Here is a 27,895-nt window from a genome sequence, read left to right as displayed (position 1 = left end):
TGTGCGCTGTGAAGACAATCTTTTTAACTCGTTTCACAAATTTCTCAAAGAATAAATTAATGAAAGTGGTGTGTGTGTGTGTGTGTGTGTGTGTGTGTGTGTGTGTGTGTGTGTGTGTGTGTGTGTGTGTGTGTGTGTGTGTGTGTGTGTGTGTGTGTGTGTGTGTGTGTGTGTGTGTGTGTGTGTGTGTGTGTGTGTGTGTGTGTGTGCGTTTAGTTATTGGTGGGAAAAAAAAATTGAAGCTACATGTATTCCAAGATTGCACACACACACACACACACACACACACACACATCTTTCTTGATGGCTGCGAAAGCATACTTGAAAGTAGTACGTGCTTCAGAGCATGTCTTACGCTGTCTATACATCGCCAGTAACTTAGTACAACACTCGCTCCCTGCGGTGGGTTTAATACCGATTTTTTAAATTCTGCGCTGTACCTTTGTCCATCGAATGATTTCTCTCAAAATCAAATTATTCATCCGTATCTAACGTTCAACCTATCCACCTAATTTGGATCAAGTCAGAATAAAAGTTCTTAAGCTGATAATATCCTGCGACATGCTCTCAGGTTTGATGCAAAAGGGCCGAATCTTTGATTTCTCACTCCGATCTTTGCCTATGACCCATTGCTTTCAAAGCTGAAAATTTTCACTTTTTCCTACCCCCGAGTTCTTTCACTATGTTGGGTGAAGTCTGATTACAACTGTCTGATGGCCTTGCCTTTGACGTATGACATGACCTTTTTCGACAAAAACAAAAAAAAAAGCAGTCACCTCTTCCTCTGATGGGCTAAGTTATTATGCCATATTTTCTGTAGTTGCATTCTCTGATAGCTATTCCATAATCTTGCTAACAGATAGCATGACAGAGAGACAAACAAGCCAAACCAAACACATATTCTCATCGTTCTTTAGCGAGCATCTGTGACAAGGCTGGATGAGCAAAATCTGCCAAGGTTATCTAGGATATAAAACCGTATGTACTGTATAAAAAACGGGAATGTTTGTCTCCTTGTCGGTCCTTTGTGGAAAGCTCTAACAGGAGTAACTTTTTAGGGCGAATTTAGATGTATACATTACAATTGCTAAAGTGGCGCCACTGACGGGCGTTAGTAACATTTATAACTAAATCACTGTTAGCTACAGCGGATGGAATGGGTGGACGGATTGGTAGGGTGGGCAGGGTGGGTGGGGTGGATGGAGAGGACTGAGTGGATGGGTGGGGAAGGTTGAGTGGATGGGTGGGTGTGGAGGAGCAAAGTGGGTCGAAAGGGTGGGAGGGTGCCTGTAGTGGGGCTGGATGGGTGGGATGGGAAGGCAGAGTTAAATGGGTGTGGTGAGGCAGCGTGAGTGGGTGAATGGGTGGGCAGGATGGATGGGCGAGTGGGTGGGCGCAGGGTGGGTGGGAAGGGTTGGTGGGTGGGTGGTTAATGGGAAAAGAGGTCTATGGTGGTAATAGGTCCATGGGGAATATATCTCTGAGGAAATGGGACCGGGGAAGAAAATAGGGTCAGTAGTCAAAATGAGATCCAGGGGGTTTTCTCCCACAGGGGAGAGGCCATCCAGGGTTCCAGGGAATTCCGGGTACCCCTGCTAGAAGCCTGCTGTTTGGAGACTCCTTGCTCAACAAGCTGGAATTCTCTGATTGTCATATCCTCCTCTTAAAGAACAGATAAAAGCTAAATGATTTGATGTCATAATTTATCTCTAATTTCCTATCTTCAACAATCAAGAGTTAGACTACTTGTAGAAGTACTGGGAGCATCAGTCTCCATTGATCAACTTCAGGGTGAGGAATTATGCTGTTACAGACACTTAATCCCAGCTCTGCTCAAGGTTGAGAATCAGCTGGAGGCACTAGTAAAGATGCTCGAATACTGTTATCGTCTTCTTGCTTCAATTGCCCAGGGCTTCAGGACAAGTTTTTCTCCACTGTAAGTGTCTTTTGAACCAAGTGTTCAGACATTTGTTGCAACAGTCTCTCACCCCTCCTTCAGACTCAGGTAGGTAAGCTTGAGTTTAAGTGGGATTATCAGACCACCTTAGCAACGTTTCGTGATAAGCAAATAATTGTGATTAAACATCTGACCAGCAAGATTCAAGTGGATTCATGTCATTCACCAGATTCTTTGGAAAGTGTTTATGGTCCTCATGAGTATCATCGGTTGGACAAGACGCTACTGACACAAGTTGGAGAGGACACCACCGACATGATAGTCATCCAGTATCTAACTCACAGTACCACTTTTTCCTGCCTGTCCAAACACATGACCACTCAGACAGTTTTTATCGAGCACTATACCACACTTTCATCATCAGCTTCGATAGAAGGTCTCCTTTCTTTTGCTGGAATGATTCAGTCGCCAAAGAGAGGGGAGCTGTGTGATCGATTGTAGGAAACTATAACTCAAACAATAAATACATTGAAGAGAGAGACTAGGACAAATGATGGCTCTGATAAACGAAAAGTGAAGAAAAAAAATGTCTAATGAAATGCTACCCGTAGTATGCTTAGGTCCTCGATGAATGTATTTTTTTTTTCTTACTGTTTTGGGTATTTCAGAATTAAATTTTTGTAGGCAAAGTCATAATATATAATATCCCATTGGGTACCGGAAGTCCTGTGCGAGGGATTTTGCTGGAAGGGTGCTAGGCGTACACTGGGTACAAATGGGTTTATATATATATATATATATATATATATATATATATATATATATATCTGTGTGTGTGTGTGTGTGTGTGTGTGTGTGTGTGAGAGAGAGAGAGAGAGAGAGAGAGAGAGAGAGAGAAAAAAAAAAAAAAAAAATTGTTTTTTAATGGATCGTAATAGTCGAAGCATGACGTGTTTCAAGCTAAACGTTAAGTGGCTCCATACTTGTTTAAAAGACCTCATTTTTCTGGATGACTTGCTGATGAATGTTTCTAGTTTAAATGGAGGTGAGAGATGACAAAACTTTCGTTCCTTAAATCATAAACTTACAGTGGTTATCCGACCTAATCCTGGTGCTGTCGAGTGAGAAACGTATTTTGGCTAACTCTTACTTTTTTCGAGGAACTGTGAAAACACTGACATTTCTTATAGGGACTTCGAACTGTTAGAAGAGGCTTTGTTTATGATCAAAATGAAACTCAGCGTTTTCTGAGATCCTTGTTTTAGCTGTAGACCAAGAAACCTAACCATCACTTCCAACTTTCTTTCCAGGCAACCCCACGGAAGTGTACCTCCATGGGACGCAAGTGTACGTTATATATTTGAGTATTTTTACCGGCTTCGCAGTGGTCTACACGTTAGTCATCCCAACCTTCTTTAACCTTCGCCTTGCCTCCATTAGCGAGGTAAGTGAGAAGATCGTGTGGTATAGTGTACAAGATATATAAATGTTTAAGATAATTCCGTTGGTGGATGGTAAATGATTTAGATTGTTTTGTGTGATAGAAAGTGATTGTTCGAGTATACACTTGTTTGATGTTCAAGCTGTATTATGCGGCAGCATGATGTGTGCGTTGCGGCTGTGACTGAGGGTGACCAAGTATGATTATGAAAGGGAAGGATATTGTTGGAACTTACTGTGAGGCAGTGTGATGTCTATGTTGTGCGATGCAGGGCTAATGTTATTTTTTGTGATGTGTAGCGTTTGTGCTTAACTTGTGTTGTAGGATCGAAGACTTTCGAATTTGTGCTAAACGACAAAAAGTTTTTCTTTGACTTTTCGTTACTTGATTGAAACTGATGAAGAATGTAATTCTCAGAGAAAGTCACTGTTCAATATGTGCTGTGCAGTGGGAGGTGAATATTTTTGATGGTTTTGTGGGGTGGAAATGTCTAATTTTTGTTACCTGATGGAAGGTACATTATTCACATATAAAAAGATTTATTCTATGTGGTGGGATTGAGAACTGGATTTTGTTATCTGGAATGGCTGAAGAATTTCGGTTATTTAAATGTTTAGTAAACAAACTGAAGGACTGTAGGGATAAAAAAAAGTAGGAGAATGGAAATATGTCTTGCCACTTCCTAACGATATTGTGTTGATGCCGATTTAAGACATTAATATCAAAAGTTTTAATCTGGGTTAGGAAGAAGCTGTCAGAGATGTTTTTGAAGATGAAGGAGAAAGAAAAGTGAGGCGATGTAGTAAACAGACGGAGCTCAACAATATGAAAGCTAAACAAGATATGAAAAGTCTGAAGAGACTGGATTTTTAAAGCCTTTGTGGGTAGACGTTGCGGTAGATGTAACCTAGGGAGAATTACTGACGACCATGTGGCTGTAGAGTATGAAGGTTAAGAGGTGCCGACTGCTCTGCATGGTGTTACGAAGACTGGATTGTACGGATTTTACGGCCAGTACATGAGCTATATGCCTTCTGGCGGCCTGAATTTTAAATTTCGTTGCCGAAAAAAGATGGTAATGTTAGAAGTAATGTCAAGTGCATAGAGCTGTATGTTGGGTGAGATGTTCTAACAGAGTGAGAATTGACGATAAGAGAGATTTGGAATTAGACACTGTATGACTGAAAGGGCTGAATCACTGACTATGGCGTGTTAAATTGAAAATGTTGTGGCCATATATAGAGAATAGTGAATAGAGACTGATGAAGAGGTATACACTGAAAGCAGAGAGAAAGAAATGGGGAAGCCATGAAAGTGGTGGGAAAACTTTGTGAATGAGATTTTGAATCACAGAGGTCTGAACCTCCAGTTATCGTGAATGGGACAGTGCAAATCGTTTAACAGATTTGTGTGAGTGGATAACTCGATGTCATTTTTCTACAACAGACGAGAAACGAACGCTAACGAGAACAACACGCAAAAATAATTTATATATATATATATATATATATATATATATATATATATATATATATATATATATATATATATATATATATATATATATATATATATATATATATATATATATATATATATATATATATATATATATATATATATATATATATATATATATATATATATATATATATATATATATATATCAAAATAAACACAGCAGCGCTAAACAGTAAACATAAATATATACATACCACCACCCACCTCTTGCCCCCCTGGAGGTTTCCCATTTCCTTTGGCACCCCGCAACGTCCTTAGTTTAATAATGGCAGGTGACGTTAAAGGAAAAGACACATCATGGTTACAACACTCTCGCTCTGTCACACACACACACACACACACACACACACACACACACACACACACACACACACACACACACACACACACACACACACACACACACACACACACACACACACACACACACACACACACACACACACACACACACACACACACACGCACACACACACGTGGAGGGGACTCAACCGAACGGCTTACATATTAAATCATCTTCAACTTTTCAACGTCTTAAGTAACTACAACACCTCCACACTCTCCTCACAAAAACAAAACCCAAAGGGCTTCACCTCTGACCTCGCTTTGTGAACTTGTACACAACCATTTATGACCACTTGGAGAAGAGTCTGAGGCCTCTCATCCAACCCCCTCACCATCATCATAGTTTACTTGATCAAACCAAACTCAGTAATAAAAGAAAACAGTCTACATGTACGAGAAGGCAAACAGGACTCACTTCACACAAGACTCAAAATATGCAGTAGGAACATTCAGCCAGAACTCTTTCCTAGCCACTGACGAAGCATTCACAGTCATCGGTAGAATTATTGCTAAAACCAGCGGGCATTTGAAGAGGAGGGGGAGAGTAGAATATGCTTAGTTCTTCCACTCAAGGATTACATATAACTTATACATAGGTGGTAACTCACGTGAACGTTTGAAATCCAAATAAATTTGTTACCATTTAACTTTAGTATCCTAAGTTGAACTAATGAATGGCAATCACACGTCTCCCTCATCTACACCCACTCCCCTCCTACCCTCACCCACATACCCTCTCGCCCATCCACTCACGCGGCCTCCACACAGTTAACAGTGGATTCCGTGGCAGCTGCCATGACGTCACGAGACTCATGTGTGTCGAATTTGTAACCACATGTTTAACACAGAAAAATTCGTGGGTGTACAGTTAACATAAATATGTATCAACTGACATACTCGTATCTGGGATTGTAGTTATCCGCCAGACCCTTATAAGGGCTCTGCCAGTTACAGACAAAAATAAAAAAAAAATCTAGGCAATGATTAAATAATTCTTTACAGAAGGAAGATATTAACAAAGAAAATGGATAATCATGAACATATAAATAAACAAGACGAGATATATACAGTATATATACATAGAGAGAGAGAGAGAGAGAGAGAGAGAGAGTCCCACTCAATGACAAATACAGTAAGATCTGTTGTACAGTTTCCTCAGCATTGCAACAAGATATTTCACGGTTAATCTATCAGTCACTAATATAGGCCTCTCTCTTCACAGTATTTAGTGCTGAGGTACAAGTCAGCCACTGTGCACAAGCTGGGCTCGGTGTCACAAATTGTCTATAACTTCTTCTACATGGGCATGGTCATATATGGTCCTTCGTTGGCCCTGTCCACCGCCATCGACCTTTCCACCACTACCTCAGTGATCGTAATGGGTCTCGTCTGTACCTTCTACATGACTGTGGTGAGTGTATAAGAACCCACTGCCGCTGCTATGTGGGTTGTTAATTATGTATCCTAAAGTTTCTCACTGAATTCCTGTACTTTCCTTCTACTCTCTAGCTTTTAGTTTAGTTCCTCTATAGGTCATTCAATTCAATCCTTGACAAATTAGTTGAGGTAACAGTATAAGATCTGTTGATAGTGATTTTGATGAAATCTATAAGTGCAGGATGGGGGATGCCCTCGTCAGATTTGCATCCTATTCCTTTAGATTTTGAGTCAGTAAGAATATGTATTAAAAACTGGGACGGTGAAAAATAAATCTCCAAGTCTACCTGTATTCTGCTTGAACCGAGTACGGTAGGTATTCCCTGATGCAAAAAAAAAAAAAAAAAAAAAAAAAAAAAAAAAAAAAAAGATATTGAACGTGGCCACACGCCAAGGCACTTCCCGTAGAACCTTCTGTCTGACTCGTACGACCGTGAGAACAGTAGTTCAACTGATACAGCAGTCTATTGCGACATTAACGACCATAGCAGCAGCACAGACCAGGAAATAGATAAAAGACGAGGGAAAGAGAAGGGTCACAATCAGCCCTACAACCTTCATTTGACTAACATTTAGATTATCCCATCATTGCTATATTGTATCATTTGATCTCACCAATACTTGGGTCTACCCAGAGACCGACAGATCTCCTAGGACTGCACTTCTTGCAAGTTTCCTTAGTCATACCTTTGTGGCTGAAACACCTCATTGTCAGATCATCTCCATAGACATCGGAAAAGGCTCTGAAACTTCTTTGGCCGCACCTCAATGGCCGGCACATCAGCTGCGAGGTGATTACGAGCTGTTGCTGTTGGAGGTGTTTAACAGACCTGATGGTATATTGCAACAGCAACGACAACAACAACAACAACAAAAACAATACCTAATTATAATAATCACAATATTAATAATAGTAAAAGTAATAATAATAATAATAATAATAATAATAATAATAATAATAATAATAAATAATGATAATAATAATAATAATAATAATAATAATAATAATAATAATAATAATAATAATAATAATAATATTATTATTATTATTATTAAATTGATCTATATGGTAATCCACTTATAAGGAGGTAGAAGATACATTACATAAAATATATCCAAGTAAATTCCTACGCGATTTTAGGACCGTACTGTTGACCGCAGCTACACTTCATGCTTCAGGGTGGCGTGAAGGCTGTGGTGTACACTGACGTTTTGCAGACGTTGCTCATGTTCGCTGGAGTGCTGCTTGTGGTCATCCTCTGTTGTGTTGAGACTGGGGGTGTCAGCAGCATTTGGTCCATAGCTGACCAGGGCGCCAGGATTGAGTTCTTAAAGTAAGACAACTGGACGTTATCTTCTTAATATCTCTTATACCATTGTTTATGACATTAGCTATATATGGTGCTCCTAGATGTGGTCAAAGAAGAGGAAGTTTGATATGTATAAAGAACTGTGGTATCAGAATGTGCATTCAGTATATACGTATGGTATTTGCCTGAGTCGATGATTGTATTTACTTCAAACTGGCCATTCTAAAAGGATAATCCTAGGGCCTTGGTAGATTTTTTTTTTTTTTTTTTGTAACTAATTCAATGAAAATGAAAAAATGGTGAGTAGGGCAACAGTGTGACAGAAATGAAAACTGGAAACATTCATAGATTATGACGACCATGTCTGAAGGATAATTCTGGTACCCAATCGTTGGGGAAAGCAATTAACATATAATGCCAAACATCTTATTCTTGACTCGAAGGATAAAGAAAATGCTACTTCAGTGCTTCGATATCTGACATCTTTATTTCCTGCACACAGGACATATCAACAATATATATATATATATATATATATATATATATATATATATATATATATATATATATATATATATATATATATAACCCATTGGATCCCAGGGGTGCTGGGCGAGGCATGGCACTGGGCGGGTACTAAGTGTACCGCCCTCCGCCTATCGGCTCATGGCCGCGAAGCTCATAGGTCCCTACCCGGGGGTTCCCTACTTTATAAAGACCTGAAAAATCCCAGTTCTGTCCAATATTCCTGACGCAGGGCTCCAATGGGAGGAATCGGTAGAGAGGCGGCCTGCAGTTCTGATGGACCCAGGTTCGAATCCCGGCTGGGGCAGGGAACAGTTTAAGGATTTGGATTTCATAAAAAGCAGACTTTCCTGATCTACCAGATGACCCGCCGACATGTCGTAATAATACCCCCGCTAATACCAATACACCAGTCCTGTATGAGACAGCCCTAGCTTGTATTCAATATGGACGATGAGTGTTAGTGCCGAAATGGTGACATGTGGAGGTGTAGGAGGACTACTGGCCCTTGGGATAAGCTACTGCCCCCGAGATGTAGGCCCTGAAGCCTTTGCCCAGAGTCGGACACATAATATATATATATATATATATATATATATATATATATATATATATATATATATAGTGGTAGGTGGGGGCGCTCACCATCCACTCACTCGATGTAGTGCTGCTCTCGGGTGTCTGCTCTTTCCTCTCCTTCATCCCTCTTTCCTTCCATCCTCTTCTGTCTTCCGTTCGTTCATTCTTTCCTTGTCCTTCTGCCTATGGGCAACTTTATATTCCCTCTTCTGTCTTTCTTTCCTTCATTCTTTTCTCTTCCTTCTGCCTATGGATGACTCTACAATGAGTGACAAGCCAAATTGTTTCCTGTACACCAGGAAACCATTTACTACGCTGGGTGGTAACCATATAACCAAATTTTGGCGCCTTGTGGTTTAGTGGGTATTATTGCACTCCAATCGGATTGAGCCGGTGAAGGTTTATATCCAAGGGATGGTTGGGGCTGATTGCTCGTGTAATGCCACTCAGGGATGAGTGAGGCTGGTCACTCTCATCTTAAATTCCAGGACCAACTGCCTAGCCCTAGGCTCCTACGCTCCTCATGGGGCAATGTAGGATTGGATGGTATATATAAAATGTGTGTGTGTGTGTGTGTGTGTGTGTGTGTGTGTTAGAGAGAGAGAGAGAGAGAGAGAGAGAGAGAGAGAGAGAGAGAGAGAGAGAGAGAGATAAAATGCTTGACTCATGCCCGCCATTAACAGCAGCAATTATTCCCCTCACAGCACAGACCCGAGCCCCTTTGTCCGCCACTCCCTTTGGTCTACTATAGTCTATGGTTTCCTGTTCGCTTTGTTCAGAGTAGGATTTAACCAGAATGTGTACCAGAGACTTGCCTCGGTAGACACACTGACTACTGCACGGAGGTGAGCTGTTTGCAGTGCACATTTTTCAAAATAAGGAATCACATACTGTCTGCAGTTATTTCATGTCAAGCATATACTAGATGTACTGTTAATAGTTTTCGTTGTTATTATTATTATTATTATTATTATTATTATTATTATTATTATCATTATATTACCGTATTATTATTATTATTATTATTATTATTATTATTATTATTATTATTACTATCATCATCATCATCATAATCATCATCATAATCATCATCATCATTATCATAAGAAGTTGCTGAGAAGGATGCTTAAGCAAAATGAACACAAACAAGTGTGCGAGGCACTTTTTGCCTCCAGTCTTGCTATGAATCTGGCTTTCCCGCAAGTGTCGGACTATTGTAATAGTCTTATTCGGTTAATCCTGTCAGAACCAAAAGCCGTAATATTGCTGACATCAATTCAAACCTTAATAGAAGAGTTAATGACGTGTGTTGAAAAATATATTCTTCCAATACATCTGCAAATGTTATCTTGAACAAGGCACAGACATAATCAGTCCATACGTCAACTATACGTGCATATCTTAACCTAAAGTTTCCACATAAAAAACCTGAACCGCTAAGCTTATGCTTTCCAGCAGGCACCTGACGATGCAAGGGAATAGTCATTGAACTTATACAGACTGAATTTAAATACAGGTTGAGAAATAAAAAGATAATGAATAAAATATGTACACAGTAGGATGTAGAGCACATACAAGATTGGTAAAGAAGTATCAGAGGTGAAATAAATGCATACACATATATTATATTAGTAAGAAATACAGTATCAAGCAGCAAAATACTGTAACAGATAAACATGCTTCGTCTCTTAAATGCGGTCAAAGAGTTTATTTCTCTAAATTAGATGCCAGTGAGTTCTAAATTTGCCAGGTTCTATAATGAATGAACACCTGAGTTTGAGTCGAGTGTGGGTAAGGTGGTTTTAACTGGTTGTTGCTCCTCAGGCTATAGTGCTGAGTGTTTTAAATAGTACTGAATGGGACAACATTCTGTACCTTGTTATTAAGTAGGGTGCCATTTAAGCATCAAATTATTGGTAGTATTTTGTGCATTTAGAACATCTGAAGAGATGGCGAAGTAGCAAGCCTAGTCGTTAATGAAAAAAAAAAAAAAAAAAGGCAGGTGAGGTCAAATACTGGAGTTTTCCTTTCTACCCGGGTGACACCAGCCTACCTGGGTTCAAATGCTGCCCTTTATCAAAGCAAGGAAAATTTTAAATCACCATAAAATGAAAGCCTTGATTGTATTAGATGCTACATGATATTCACCTCTTTTAAACATAATTTTGCTGGTCCATTCGACTATCGACTTTAAAATGCTATGCTATTTCACTGCTTTGTCATTTGTGATGTAAAAATTTGTGGTGCCCAGACACACTCACGTGTCTCTTTCCATAGTGGTAAAGCCTTTTAATAACTTGAAACATTTTGGTGGCTTTATAGTCGTCTTATCTGTGTGTGTGTGTGTGTGTGTGTGTGTGTGTGTGTGTGTGTGTGTGAGAGAGAGAGAGAGAGAGAGAGAGAGAGAGAGAGAGAGAGATTCATATTGCTCTCATAAAAGGGAAAGCTGTTTACGATGGACTAATACCCCTTCACCCTCACCCCTAACTGTGAATTCCAACAGCTCATGAGAATTATGGCACTCGTCCTTTTACCACATTTGAGAGGATCAAGTGGAATTACATGGAGAGACAGACATACAAATGGGGAACTAAAGCAGTGTTGTGGTAGTGATCCGGATGTGATTGGACGGGTTAGGAGATACACTCTGAGATCTATCAACAGTGGTGTTCCTCAGGGCTCTATCCTATCACCAACTCTCTTTCTTTTATTCATCAATGATCTTCTAAGCTGTACATCTAACCCTTTCCACTCATACGCTGATGACTCCACCCTTCACCTTTCCATTCGGTTCCCGCAACGCTCATCTCAGCAGTTACTTCAACAAGCAAGGGATGAGGCTATGGCACACCTAATGTCTGACTTGGCTCGTATCTCTGACTGGGGTAAAAATAATATGGTTGTTTTTAATGCATCTAAGACTCAGTTCTTACACCTATCAATCCGACAAAATCTTCCACAGGTATACCCACTAATGTTTAATAACATTCAGCTTAATTCTGCATCATCCTTGAACATGCTTTGGGTTTCATTTACTCGGGACTTATCTTGGAAAGATCATATTACATATCTTGTAAAATCTGCTTCCAAGAGATTGGGTGTGCTAAGCCGACTCCGCTCTTTCTTTACCCCTGCACAATTGTTGACTCTATACAGGGGTTTTATCCGCCCCTGTGTGGAGTACAACTCTCATGTGTGGGGAGGCTCCCCACATACAGCTCTTCTCAATAGGGTGGAGTCAAAGGCTTTTCGACTCATTAACTCTCCTCCTCTTACTGGCTCCGTTCAACCTCTGTCTCTTCGTCGCACTGTTGCATCTTTATCTCTTTTCTACCTCTACTTTAATAGTGACTGCTCCTCTGAACTGTCTGCTTCCATTCCTTCACCTCTACGACGGGCACGTAGCACCCGTCTGGCAGCAAACTCTCATCCCTTTTCTGTCCAACTCTCTAATGCTAGAGTTAACCGTTACTCCCAGTCTTTCATTTATGCAACAGGTCAACTCTGGAACTGTCTCCCTCTGTCTGTATTTCCTGCTGCCTATGATCTCCAGTCTTTCAAACACAGTGTGTCCAGGCATCTCAAAATGATTGGATCTTGAATTTGGCTTTCTATTGTGTTTTGTTTTTCTCTTGGAGGGAACTGTTACTGCGGGCTCATGGCCTTTGGTTCCTTCTTCCTCGCATTAAAAAAAAAATGTGGAGTGGATAGAGAATAAGAGGCCTAGTAGTAGTGTATTTGAGTTAGGTGGAGGGGAAGAGGGAAGGAGGAGACCAAGATTTAGATGGAGGGATGGAATGGAGAGAGGTTGGTGTGATCTTGACATGGAGCAAGAAAATGACAGAGGACAGGGCGACACTGAGACGATTGCTTGTGGCTACCTATAAGGGATTTTGGCGTCTGGCTTCAGGTAGGTATATAAACAGACTGTAGTGAAGTGCTATTTTACTTTTTTCTTATAACTCCAGATGATTTAAATGAATTTCAAGACCTCTAATACTTAAAAGGGCAGTGAAGGCTATAACTTTCGTAAGCTGCGTAAAACTATCTGGAAACGGTAAGAAGTGCATAAAAAGTTTCATACGATTGCAGAGTTTGACTGAAGCTACTAGATATACACTGAATTTCCTTTTTGACCTCATTACTACATCCAGGTCCAAAGAGCAATTGAATCTCCTTAATATTTAACGAACTTTAATATTACCCCTTGCTTTAGGTTAAGCGTGTGCCTCATGTTGGGCTGTCTTGCTACGATGACTTTGTTCAGTTTCTCCGGGTTGGTGGCGTACGCCATCTATTACAACTGTGACCCGCTCACCTCAGGCAGGATACAGAAACCGGATCAGATCCTTCCTTACCTTGTGATAGATAAATTGCGTCATCTCAGAGGTATACCAGGGATCTTCGTGGCTGCAATTTACGGTGCAGTTCTGAGGTAAGTCATGTTTCTTATTACCGATATAGTAATAGTTTTGGCCACTTGTCTTCGACGATAACCCACATTGGGTATGAATAGTAACATGCCAAAGGATATGACAGATGTCTGTATGATATGATCCTACAGTTGTGTTTCATTTCAGTCTAACAGTAATGAGTTTCACTGCTTTTCAGACTCACGAGCCTTTGGGTTTAAAGAATATATATATATATATATATATATATATATATATATATATATATATATATATATATATATATATATATATATATATATATATGCATGAATCGGCTGTCACGTAGTTTAGTCACACAGTGCGATGCAGATTATGATCATCTTTCTTAGCTAGCCTTTGGTGAGATTGAAATGTTACTTCGTTTATATCATTGTAATAAAATTGGACAATACCCTCAATTTCAGTCTATAACCACTGCTGGGTGATACAGTAGTTCTTGTTTTAGCAAGCAAAACAAGCGAGAACATTACACTACAGTACATGTAGGTGGGTGGCTGGTGGTTAGTAAGCGGATCGGAGGGTACCATGAAACAGGTAGTAGAGCACAACATCCCCGGTAACTATTATAGCTACAACACATTTCCCACTTAGATGAAGAGCTTATGAAACAGTATTACGTGATACAGTTTTCTTGTCTAATAACTATATACTTTGCATCACCTGTAATATCAAGGTAGTAGATAGATAAGACCCATAGAAGTGATGTGGTACGAAAGCTCCAACACATGGATATTATGATCTTTAGATAACATGGACAATAAACAGCCGAAATGTTTGGAAGTTTCCAAAGCCAATTATAACACGATCCTTACAAGCATGATAGCAGCGTCTAAGATAAAGTATTTCTCCTGTAAATTTGTTATCATACCATCCAAAAAAACAAAAAGTGCCAAAATAGACACGAAAACTGAGTATTCTCTTAAATTATTGCTGCTATAGTGAACCTACGAAAATGGTTTGAAACTTTAATGAAACTAGAGGCATCCCAAAGGGAGAAATCACACCAGACGCAAGCCGATGAATATCTAGTGCTGCTCAGAATATGACCTTTACCTTGACCTACTGTACTTTCACCATTTTCGAACTCATAGGAGATTTTCCTACGTGCTACACATCTGTAAAATTTTGTGATGATGTCTTCAACAGTTGCGAAGTTATCGTGGTAACAGACACACAGACAGACAAACAAACTGAAAACAATATTCGTTGGAGACTTTCATCCCTACTATACACCTGTAAACCTTTGTGACGATATCTTGGGCGGTTGCGAAGTTATCATGGTAACAAACAGACAAACATTGACCTACTTTCACCAATTTCAAACTCGTGATCGCTTTCATTCCCTGTTTACACACCTGTAAAATTTCGTGATGATACCTTGAGTGGTTGCGGAGTTATCGTGCTAAAATACACACACACACACACACACACACACACACACACACACACACACACACACACACACACACACACACACACAGAAAATTGAAAACAATACCATGTTTCGTTATCGCGGCTGCTAAAAATGGCAAGAATACTAGCTCGAACATGTTTCATGCTTTCAATATGGCGGTCAGTGACTCCTTGTATTTATTAACCGTTAATATTTGCCCTTACTCTTATTTAGTGATTTATTTTTGAGTCAGGTCGGCGAGGTCGATGGTCATTATTTCTGTACTAAATGCATCTGTGTGTGTCTGTCTATGTGAAAAACTCTAATCTCAGAAAGTATTGGTTGTAGAAGGAAAAGTTATTAATAAAAGTTGTTTAGAGTCGCAGCTTGAGTTCACATGTCCCTCAACCAGCACTGGGAGTTATCCAAGATGGATACACAGTAGTCAAGTCTTCATCAAACAGTATTATTACAGTCTACCTGGCTCACAGATGACAGGTAGTCCTGTTCTGGATTATTTTATGAACAGATTTAGTCCAGCTAGTAATATGACGCTGACAGTCAATGAAAAAAGTAAATAAAACCTTCACAGGATGCCGAGCTCTGCCCATTCATCATCCGAGACATTAACTCACCAAGAATGTTATAGACAGATTATTTCAGTTCGCTGGTGCATTTACACTACATACTTTTCCATCAAATGACATGTCTTGCATAAAACTTTCGTCCAATTCAATATTGTTAATGTATTCTGTAATGTCTGTTTAATATTATGCTGCCAAAAGTCTCACATCATGACTGTAATTGATATTTGATTTCGCTAAGCTTTTATATTTGTTTTTGTATTATTTTTTCAATCCAATAGCAAAAGTGAAAAAAAAAAAGTCAAGAATTCAGTGGCAGGATAAATGTCATATTAAAATGTGCACCAGTGTCTCGAGGATGGCCATTTTCTTCAGTGCTGAATGGATTTCAGATTGATGAGATTTCGTTTTCTTATAAATGAGTTTTTAAAAATTCATTGTTTTCTTGCTGTAAACTATGTCAAATTTTGTCTGTGACCGGCGAGGGCTTAATAATAATGAATGTAACTGAAATAAGGAAGAGCTGTAGCATCACGTTTTCCGCAGTTACATCAAGCCAAACAGTGCTGCAAGGAAACTGTCGGATCACATTGTCTTGGAAACAAGACAAGTCATGTCTTCTCTTTTAACAGTTCGATCTCCAGTCTCGGTAACTCAATAGCATGTCTGATCTGGGAGGACTTACTCAAGGACAGGCCATATTTTAGGAAGATGAATAACACCTCAGCCACAAACGTCCTCAAACTGCTGTGTAAGTACTCTAAAGAAAATTACCATAGTTACTCTTTACGTGTATTAAAAAAATCATTGCTCCAATAGAATTTTGGATTCTTGTCGAATCCTACTAATATCATTTTAAAATTGATTATGTGAAGTTGTAGCCAAGCCCATATTTATATATCCACCTAAAGAATAAGAAATGACTACCCTCTATGCCATGTTATACCGCATAATTTAAACGACAGTGAAGCAAAGATCTTTGAATTCAGCTTTCTCCTCATCACTAATGACGTTTACAAATACTGAACTTAGTCTCTTGGTTTCTCTTCAGCTGCTGCAACGGGACTGCTAGCAATCGCCCTCGGTTTCCTGGTCAGCCGTCTTGGCACTATCACGAACGTGGCCTACAGCATCACTGGCGCTCTTATGGCGCCACTTGCTGGCATGTACATGGCCGGCCTCCTCACACCCTGGGTCAACACTAAGGTCAGGCTCACTTGAGACGCATGTCTATTGTCTAGTCTCCCCCCAAAGTAACGCCTCTTCTGGAGCCAATGTTTCTGTAAAAGCACACAACACAACATACATGGCAGGTTCGATAGGGTTCGTATTTCTGACATTGATGCATCTGTTTTGCGCTTTCCTGTACGTGATAATCAGTAAATATGCTCTATATCACTTACTCTCAAATTAGACAATGTTCTTTCCAACATTTGGGATACCAAGTAGCAGTAAAACGTCCCTACATCTTCATGACCTAAGTAGTACTGACGAACTTATTCGAACGCAGTATATAATAAATCAAAAAGATCTAATGTCGCATTCATTTGGAAGCACTCAGAGGTACAATAAAATTCCATATCGTATAACAATGACATTGTAATTTACTGTATAACAATATTATTTCCACATACAGTGGCTCAGTCTACTGGAGGTTGTTTCAAGGCTTCAGTCGAAACAGTGTCAAATGCACCCATGGGTCTTACAGTCATCATCAAAACAACGAAAAAATCACAAGGATTATCACTGACCTTCGAGAAATTGGCATAGGCCTGCTAATATATTTCACAATCTTACTATATTACACTACTAATAATGTGCATTGTGACCAACAGTTACATACAGTATAGGCATGTGCCTCACTGATAACCAGCAACTCTTTCATACTAGGATGGCAGGCCTACCAATATCATCCACGTGCATAGTTACTGCTTAGACGACTTCGCTCTTGTGTCCAACTGTATCGATGAGGAAATGGACCGATACTTTTTGGGGAGGCTGCACACCTGCTGCTGACACTCCTTAAGTAGGGAATGAACTAAAGCCAAGGCTGATTCAGTAAATAATGTCGCAACCAAAAGTCACTAACTGAAAGTAAGTAGTCTACTCAAATGCTCGATCAGCATAACTGGCTGTTTATCTTGTTAGAACTCCAGCCGTGGTGGCCATGAATTTGTCCCCTCTCCCCTGCTCAAGAACTTTCAGCCACTTGTGTTCATGTACTGAAATATTGGCTTTTAGTTGGATGTCTAGCCAGGGTGATGCCAAGTTAACCTGATTAGTTTCTTGCATTTGCTAGGGTGCCGTGGTGGGCTTCGTGGCAGCCTTTTCGTTCAATATATGGCTCATAATAGGCAAGTTTTTACGGGGTGGGGGGTCACCTCCCCACCTCCCTCTCTCCACGGATGGATGCCCAGAGAACGTCGTCCACCTCGTCAACATCACTTCAGCCACACTTGGTACACTGCTAGTACAAGAGCCACCAGTTGACAGGTCAGTGTAATAAGAATATTATTTTTAAGGATATCTTACTAATATATCACATGTGAAAGTTCTTTATATAGGACTTTGCATTCAAGGGATTCTTTCTTCTTGCATTTTTTTTTTCCCAGTAGTTTTAAATCATGGCTCCTCAGTGCTCAATATGCAATTTTACATACCCTAATCAGAATAAAAATGAAAATTTCTTTCTTGACCAGGGTAGTCATAAGCACCCAAAAGCTGATGAAAATCATTGTTCAGATCTCTGCCACCCACTGGGAGGATAGAGGTATGGCCTTTAACATTGCCTGGCTCCTCTGGAAATGAAAAATCCCTGTGCTGATTGTTGCCACCATAACAGGCTTGTTTTTCTTCTGTCATCCTCCGTTTGTATCTTAACACAAAGACAAGAGAGTAACACACCAAATGGTCAGAAACACCACCACATGGTCAGTAACATTATCGTCACCATATGGACAGGAACAACGCATGGTCAGTAACATCACCATCACCACATGGTCAGAAACACAACCACATGGCTAGTAACACCACCACCACCACATGGACAGAAACACCACCAAATGGTCAGAAAGATCACCATATGGCCATAACCGCCACCACATGGTTACTAACAGCACCACATGTTCATAAGCACCACATGGTCATGATCACAACACTTCCACATAGTAATAAACACCACCACATTGTCATATAGCATCACCTCGCGGTCATAAACACCACCACATGGCCATAGAGCACCATCTTATAGCCATGGTCATAAATACCACTCCATAGCCATGACCATGAACACAACCATTAGCACCATAATAGGTTCTTTGTCATAAACACCACCATTAGCACCACATGGTCATAAACTATTAACAGCCACAAAAAAAAAAAAAAAAAAACACTAATTGGCGATAAAGCACCAACACATGGTCATATGCACCACAACATGATCAAAAGCACCACGGCGTGATGAGAATGCACTGACAAATGGTCGTAAAGAAATTAACATGTTCATAAACATCACCACATGCTCATAAACACAAGAACATAATTATGGTTATAACACAGCTACATGGTCATAAACATCACCATATAGTCATAAAACACCACCATATGACCTAAACGCACCACCACTTTGTCATGGTCATAAACATAACATGGTTATGGTCATAAAAACACGGTTTTGGTCATACACATAAAGTGGTTATGGTCATAAACAGAACATGATTATTGTCAGAAACATAACATTGGTATGGTCAAAAACATAACACGGTTATGGTCATACACATAAAGTGGTTATGGTCATAAACATCATATGATAATGAAGCCCCATCACATGGTCATAATATCCAACAACTGCTCATAAAGCAGCACCATTCAGCAATAATAGTCAGTCAAAACAGCATATGCATCCTCTTCAAGTTTCCTCCTTCTTACGAAACACAAACCAAACAATAGTACTTCAGTTTACAGACGGACAGGTAGTTATTATTGTTTGGTTACCATGATTAAACATTACTCCGGCAAAAGAAACAATCATGTAAGTGCGAGAGATACTGAGGTAAAACATTAGGATGTGGCTAATGATTGGCACTTGGAGTCAAAAAGTTGAATCTTGGAGGACACATCTATTTACTGACTAAGAAGGAAAACCAACCTAATGATACTCATTATTTAGTAACTAGGGTGTATAGTCCATCCTCCACTATAGCACTCCTTGGTATTTTGTTTTCTCTTGAGACGACTAGCTTCAACAAAGGGAAAGCAGGTAAGAGACCTTGCAGCAGACAAAGAGGGAAAGAAACTAGCTCACTATATGGGTACAGCAAAAAATCTGCTTTGAAGACTGGAGCAGAGGCAGAATATAAAAACTGAATAGATATCAGTGGCTAATCGTGATTCACACACACACACACACACACACACACACACACACACACACACACACACACACACACACACACACACACACACACACACACACACACACACACACACACACACACACACACACACACACACACACACACACACACACACACACACACACACACACACACACACACACACACACTTGTTCAATTGTTCAGTCCAATATACTTTATTCTTTGGGGTCCGCGAGCCCCCTCTTGAAAATGCCCACACACATTCTAGGAAGGTGTGTCCCTCAGACTGAAAACCCTTTTTCTAACGTAATAGGGACACGTAATTTCACCACTACCTCCATCACTTCCCCTATTCAGCTCATTTTCTTTTCTTTCATACCATATCATGTTTTCATATTTTATCTTTCATCTTAAGTACCTAAGTTGTTCATGTATCACCAAAGCAAATGATAACGAGCACAACAATACACTTTTTTTCGGTTCAGGTAATTCATTTCCCATTGCATAATCATACGAATTTCTTTCGGAAATATTATGTCTGGAAAGAAGTGACCAGACAGTTTTTAATCTCACCGCTTATCCTCTGCTATCATTACCATTTTCTTTATATCAAGCCACGAGATGCACTGCAGTTGTATACATATGCGTCGGTGATTCTTTGCTGTCTGTATATTATTCTCATAGTTTAGCGACCATCTCTACTACAGTTTTATACACATATTCATTTGCATATAGGCCTACGTGTATGTCAACAGGAAACGCTGACCGGCATATGTATAAAACAGTAGCTGCCAAATCACATTTTATCCCGTTTGGATCGTAGTGGCCCGATGCTAGGTTTCAGTTAGTCCAGAACATTTCAGGGCAGGAGACCACTAACACCCCAGCAGCCCATTCATGATAGAAAAATCTCTGGCCATCTCTGAGACTCGAACCGTAATGCACAGGCCACAGTGCGTTCTGACCCAAGCGTTTTTCTAAGTGTGCCATCAGGTGTCTATATGTATAAGATAGTTAACATTGAAATAGTTATGAAGTTTGTTTTCCTAATTATATCCCCGTATTCAAACCACTAGACCTGCAGAAACTATCGATTTCTTATGGCCTGTTGTGCATGGAGTTCAGATATGGACATTTCCCTGTTAAGAGAAATGCAGTATGTGTTTACTTTGCATGACGTAAATTTCTGTGTGACTGATTTCACAGGTTACTCATCACAGTTCTCTATATTGTTCACCAGTGCATTCTTTGCCCCAGTATGATATGCAGTCAGGTCCACATACAGGTACTATAGGGTTTAGTTTGTTGGAAGCTAAATTGCAAACAGTGCATTTGTTTACGTAACATGTCAATTACGTTGGTACAGTCCTGTTTTTGAGGTTATAACATGAAGACTCTTGTATCAGTCTGTAAGCGATTCTACATCCTGAATACTTGGGAAGTAAATGTATCACATACCATCAGTGCATTTAATCCTTGCTTGCCACGATGGCTTTGGGGTGGAAGTGGGTGTTGAGTGACAAGGGCTTGGCTTGTTCATGGCTGTTCCCGTTGTTGTTTCAGATCTGAATGAGACTGTGTGTGTGTGTGTGTGTGTGTTTGTGTGTGTGTGTGTGTGTGTGTGTGTGTGTGTGTGTGTGTGTGTGTGTGTGTGTGTGTGTGTGTGTGTGTGTGTGTGACTGGCATTAAGTAGAGACTGAACTCACATCCTGACTGGGAGGTTTGTTCAGTTGGACAGCACATGAAAGTCGCCCGTGAATACCCATACCCCTTTCGTCCTACACCAGCATACATCCCAAAGCCATAATAGTATAATAGTACGCATAGATCAGCATCCACTGACATTTTATGTGACTTAGCTAACCTGTAAGTACATCGGTGGTAACATCATTACTACATTAATAGAGCTGTCATGACATTGGCATAATACAGAGGCCGCTCCAAATTAGCAGACGTGTGACGTAAACTAATACACTGGTGTCACGTCGATCTCTATCACACCACCTTTGGTGTTTGTTGCTGTTGCTCTGCCCCGGTCCGTTTGATGGAATAGACCCACCGACCGCAGGTAAACAATTGTCCCTAAGGTGGTTGTCTCATAGGCTCCCTACACTGCTGATATTGTGTCTGTATCTTAGTATGGCATGTGATGTGCATTTCTCCGCCATAAGTGTTATGCTGTGTAGGCCCACACCGCAGGCCGGGCACGTGCCATCTGTTATTCCACTCAACCCATATCTAAGCCAGCAATTGAGGAGGGCTGGGTGACGTCATAACCCATTATTAGATAGATGAACTCCACCATCTCTAAGGACACCTTCAATAGGTGGAGGTTAGAAGAGGGTGGGGGCTTGTAATATAGTGTTTTGAGAGAGGTGTTATATTGCCATGTGCATAAGGGGAACTGGAATGTCTGGAGGGGGGGGGGGATGCTGCTGTAGAGGGCTTGATAATGTTTGTATGGTCATTGATTTATGTGCCTTGGTGTCGTGTGTGTCGCTGTCTAATGGCAGGGCTATTGTGCATTAGCACAGATTCCTATATAGAATTGTGTTCCTCTTATATCAAGGTAAGTGAGCTTTAGAAATGATTTTGTTGCGGCCAGTGATGATGAATAGGTCTTTGTTCTATATTGTTTGCAAGGTGTAGTATTAGATAGGATGGAAGCCCATGGTGGGGAGATAATCCAGTAGGACATCACTGATTTAAGAATTATATTGTATATAGAGTTATAAGAATGGTGCTTCTTATAACAATAGTCTGGCCCTGTACTTGCCCTGAGCGCACTGAGGTGGTGGTGCACCTCCTCTTGATACCTTGTGTATGGTCCTTGTAGGTGAGGTCAGTGTCATATGTAACTCCAAGGATCATAGTGGAGGGAGTGTGTGACACATGTTCCCTACTTTGTTAAAGAAACTGGTAGATTTGTCAGTGTTTAACCAGTTAGCTACCAGAGTCCCTGTGCAAGAGATTTTGCTGGAAGGGTGCTAGGCGTACCGCCTTCCGCCTGTCGGCTCATAGTCGCGAAGCTCATAGGTCACTACCCAGGGGTTCCCTTCTTTACTACATTTTGAAAATGCCCAATTCCGTCCCATACTGGGTACGCGGGGCGCAAAGGGGTTAAGAGTGATGTGACTGGAGTACCTGCGTTCATGTATACTGCTGGTGATGAGTGTGGTGTCGGATTTGGCAGAGGCGATCGTCAGCCTTTTGTCCTAGACCCATGTTTGCAGTGTTAAGGTAGCCCTGTTGCAGTGTACAGGCTGTGCCCGCTGTGTGATGTGTGTGATTGTGGTGATGGTTTCATCTGCATAAGATGCAGTGATTGTGGTCAGTTGGGAAGTGGGAATATCATGCATGTATACGTTGAAATATGTAAGCAACAGAATGAATCCCTGTGGAACTCCGGAGGTGAAGTTGTGTGTCCGTGAAGACTTGCCTTGGAATGAATCATGTTCTCGTTTACAGGATGAATAGTTGCCAAATCAGCGATTGGTGTGTAGAACTACATATTATATAGATAGATAGATAAATAGATAGACAGAAGCAGGGAGTCAGATGATGAGAGGGGTTGTGTCTGCGAGAATCGAGCAATGCTAAACATGCTTACACTGAGGAAAGCTGACGACAGCGGCCAGTAAGGAGATGATGCAATTAGCTGTCAGCAGTCCTCTCGTGAACAAAGACCTAGTCCATCCACGAGGAACACACGTGACACACCCCTGCTACACCAGAATTTAGGAAAGAGAGCTCAGACGGAGATTAGCCACAGAAGAGGCAAGAGAGAAGTAGACAGGCCTCAGAGGAGACAGGTGACGGAAGAAGGGCTTGGCAATTAGAGAAAGAGAGACAGATAGCGAGACAGGCAGGAGGTCAAGAAGAGGGATGACCCAAATGTCACTACATGACATTTGGTAGCAGCGAACGTATACGAACCTCGTCTACGAATCAACATTAAATTCCTACAAAATATCAAGATTGAAAACAAGAATATCTCTCTCTCAATCAACAACACAACCAGCTCCTGACGCTTCTCTCCATCCAGCCCCCTCCGTCTCCCAGATCATCATGCTGATGCAGAGGTCAAGAGATCACACGACGCCTTGCAAGTAGTTTAACGCCGAACCAGCGAAACTACGGACATCGTCTCCCAATTAAAAGCAAATTTCTACAAAAGCAAGCGATACTCTACAAGATTAGCTTCAGAATCACTACAAAATACAGCCTACAATGCAAATGGTCTACAAGTCTACGAAACAATTCTATAATCTTCACGTAACTTCAAGCAGCAACAAGAAGAATATAAAACGAAGCAAGTAAAGAGGAGGAAAAACCAAAGCAACAAGCACACCACTCTCTCCCGCCTGACCCAGAGGTCAAGACACGCAGCAAAACACCAAGTCCATATTCACAACTCGTCTTACTCACCCGTCTTCACTCAAGTTACTCATCGCTACTCATTCACTCACCATAGCTACCAGTGTGGGAAGCCGACGTCACCATGTGCTGAGACGACAACACGTTAATCAACCCGCGAAGGACAACGCTATCACCACGTGCAACACCACTCACACCATTTCCCACCACGGTAAAAATTAGTGAGTTACATAGTTACTTCATTCATACAATACACAGTGATAGACAATAAGCTTCTGCACAAACATATAAAACGTACTGTATAGTTACAACTTAAATACACATACCTACTTCAATTATCTTCATAATTCAATCATTAAATACTTGCACCAACAATAAATATTCTACACTGTATATATTCATTCATTTATTATAACATTTATTTACTACCAACGAGTGTTACCATTTATACCTACATAAAATACGTGTTTCATACATACAACTATACATTATTACATCTACAAAGTAATAAAGAAAATATACCATCACAGTTACTCAGTGAGCGATTAAAAGAACTGTATTTAACATTTATTAATTAAAGCTACCTAGTGGAAACAGACAAATTAAGTTACAAGGTAAACTAGAAAAAAAAAAAATGGCCAACACAAATGCCGTTAGCAAGAGTGAACATCTTCAACACAATCGTGAAGACAATGATTTCCACACAGTGCTGACACACATATTACTCACGATAGGTACAGGTGAACAACAAGTCAGTGTGTATAGTTAATACTGTATGTAGTGTATATATATATATATATATATATATATATATATATATATATATATATATATATATATATATATATATATATATATATATATATTTTTTATATAAAATAACAAAATATGGGACTATATAATATCATTTTCAGTAATCTCTGTGCAATATAAACTAAACTTTAAAAAAGTATCCCAAGGAAATTAGCCAGTAATTATGCAACCATGAACAACATGGAAAAAGCGTACACAAGCAAAGAAAAACAAACTATGGAAAATCAATACATACAAAAAAGAAAAAAAAAGAAAGAAAGAAAGAGAAGTAAGAAAGAAAAAAGAGAAATAGAGTAAGATCACATAACAAACAAATGAAAGTAAGTGTAAGTGTTACCACATATGTCAAAATACCACATAAACTACAAACAAAAAAGCAAATTGTTGTCTCCACAAACAAGTGGCATGGCACATCATCACTATCATCGACCGCAGCATATGTTAGGACTGCAGTTATTACAATTATGTTACTCCATATTATAATTATGTAACTACAAACAATACTACAAACAATATGTAACAATTATGTAACGACAAACGATTGCATTATGTTACACTTTGCCAATTATGTAACAGTTGCATTAAAAAGATGTAACTTTTATGTAACTTTAACTACAATTATGTACCTACAAACGATATGTAACAATTATGTAACGACAAAACAGTTGCATTAACAAGATGTAACTTTTATGTAACTTTAACTACAAGTATAAGGCCAAGACACTTATGTAAGAGTTGCATTAACAAATGTAACTATAATTATAAGGCCAACACAATTATGCATTAACACAATATTTTGTAACAATTCATAAAATGTTACAATTATATAGTACCACAATGTTAGTACAATATTATAAGTCATACAATTATAGCACAATTCTGTATTACCAGTATCATCATACAAGTTAGGTGAAATATTAGATATTACTAAAGTGATAACTCAAATATGTAATGTATAACCTAGCAGTATTACCATTGCACAATTATATGCGTAATATTACTGAATAATCACTATTTACTATATTATATGTATACAATATTCATACAATTTGCTTTTACAATATTATGTATTTCACTTAATTAGCTTATAAGTTCATTATAATGTATATATATTATATATTAATATGTTATGACTGTTAAATGTCGATGGTACGCCATTTTCGCGCGGCCGAGCAGTATGTAGAACTACATATTATATAGATAGATAGATAAATAGATAGACAGAAGCAGGGAGTCAGATGATGAGAGGTGTTGTGTCTGCGAGAATCGAGCAATGCTAAACATGCTTACACTGAGGAAAGCTGACGACAGCGGCCAGTAAGGAGATGATGCAATTAGCTGTCAGCAGTCCTCTCGTGAACAAAGACCTAGTCCATCCACGAGGAACACACGTGACACACCCCTGCTACACCAGAATTTAGGAAAGAGAGCTCAGACGGAGATTAGCCACAGAAGAGGCAAGAGAGAAGTAGACAGGCCTCAGAGGAGACAGGTGACGGGAGAAGGGCTTGGCAATTGGAGAGAGAGAGACAGATAGCGAGACAGGGAGGTAGCTACCCGGGACTTATACTCGTTCCGTGTGAGAGACATGTTAATATTTCCAAGACAAATAAAAATAGTCCCATACTATTCTTTACCTCTCCTGTCACTACATGACAGGTGTTGTTTCCCGTGCTCATGTTGTACGTCAATTATTAGTTTGCGTTGGAGGATGGCATCAAAGGCTTTACAAAATATCTAGTGTTGTAAGAAGAGTGTGCTGTGCAGATGTCACTGAGTTGTTGCCATCACATATTTGTTGCGTGAGATTAATCAGTAAGGCGTTTGTACAAGGCTGTGCTTTAATGTGTTGTGATGGAGAGAGAGGAACTTGAGGTGTGACTTTGTTGAAAATGAGGCATTTAGTTATTTTGGATGGTGCACTAAGTAGGGTTATGGAGCTTTACGAAGAAGGTTGTGTTGGAGCCATGTCCGGTTGAAGTTTAGTGACAAGTCTTCCATAATTCCAAGTGTTAGATATACTACAGTGTGTGTATGAGTAGCTGCTGATATTTGTAAGGACCTGGATGCCGTGTAGTCCGAAATATTTCAAGTTCTGGTTGCTGGTGCCATCTGGGCTTGTGCTTGTAGAGTTCGCTATTATACTTCCCCTCAGGAGTGGTGGTGGATACATTAGGTGATTAGTCTGTCCGGGCGTGCGTGCGTCCGTGCGTCCGTAACACTCTTGTGAGCGCGATATCTCCTGAGCCCAGTGACGGATTTCCACAAAACTTTTGTCAGTGATGCACAATAAGATGATGAACTGTCTGGGTCAACAAAGTCAAGAACTCAAACGTCAGGGTTATTCAACTTTGTTTATCCTTGTGGTCGCGATATCTCCTGAACCCCCCGACAGATTTCGACCAAACTTTTGTCAGTGATTTAGTCTGAAGAGATGATGGATTAGGTCAGCAAAGTCAAGGGGTCAAAGATCAAGGTCATATGGGAGTGGGCACTACATCTAAACCCCTTGACGGATTATAACCAAATTTTTGTCAATGATACAGTATGAAGAGATGATGAACTGATTTCGCCAACAAGGTCAAGGGGGCAAAGGTCAAGGTCATATGGGTCGACTTAGTTTATCTTCAGTCTCATTTCAACCCCTATGAACCCTGTCATGGAGGTTATATGGCGAGTCTGTGCTCAAGGCTTGGCAGAGGCATACCGAACGGGGCTTTGGGTCGACAGTTCGAGGCCCGAGTTCTTGGCGTTTCAGTTTTTGTAATCTTACGTGTCTATTCTAGAGTGAAGGGGACTGAACTGTGGTTGAGTTGAAAGGTTAGTCCATGTTGGTAGGACTG

At 40.0% G+C, this 27,895-nt stretch overlaps 1 protein-coding gene across 1 annotated transcript in view; it reads left to right on the top strand.

Moving 5' to 3' along the window:
- Positions 1–27,895, top strand: part of LOC145389882 (sodium-coupled monocarboxylate transporter 1-like) — a 51,579-nt gene that overhangs the window by 19,203 nt on the left and 4,481 nt on the right. The window contains exons 8-15 of the mRNA XM_080265010.1: positions 3,208–3,341; positions 6,427–6,615; positions 7,821–7,975; positions 9,835–9,900; positions 13,272–13,490; positions 16,119–16,237; positions 16,538–16,692; positions 17,786–17,979. Of these exons, the coding sequence (XP_080121136.1) occupies positions 3,208–3,341; positions 6,427–6,615; positions 7,821–7,975; positions 9,835–9,900; positions 13,272–13,490; positions 16,119–16,237; positions 16,538–16,692; positions 17,786–17,979 (1,231 nt within the window). The remainder of the gene's footprint in view (positions 1–3,207; positions 3,342–6,426; positions 6,616–7,820; positions 7,976–9,834; positions 9,901–13,271; positions 13,491–16,118; positions 16,238–16,537; positions 16,693–17,785; positions 17,980–27,895) is intronic.

The sequence above is a fragment of the Coenobita brevimanus genome, chromosome 14 (assembly GCF_032717465.1).
Source record: "Coenobita brevimanus isolate Jiangsu-jjx chromosome 14, ASM3271746v2, whole genome shotgun sequence".
Lineage (NCBI taxonomy): Eukaryota > Metazoa > Arthropoda > Malacostraca > Decapoda > Coenobitidae > Coenobita > Coenobita brevimanus.
Note: the sequence above shows the minus strand (reverse complement) of the source record. Positions and strands in the feature narration are given on the sequence as shown.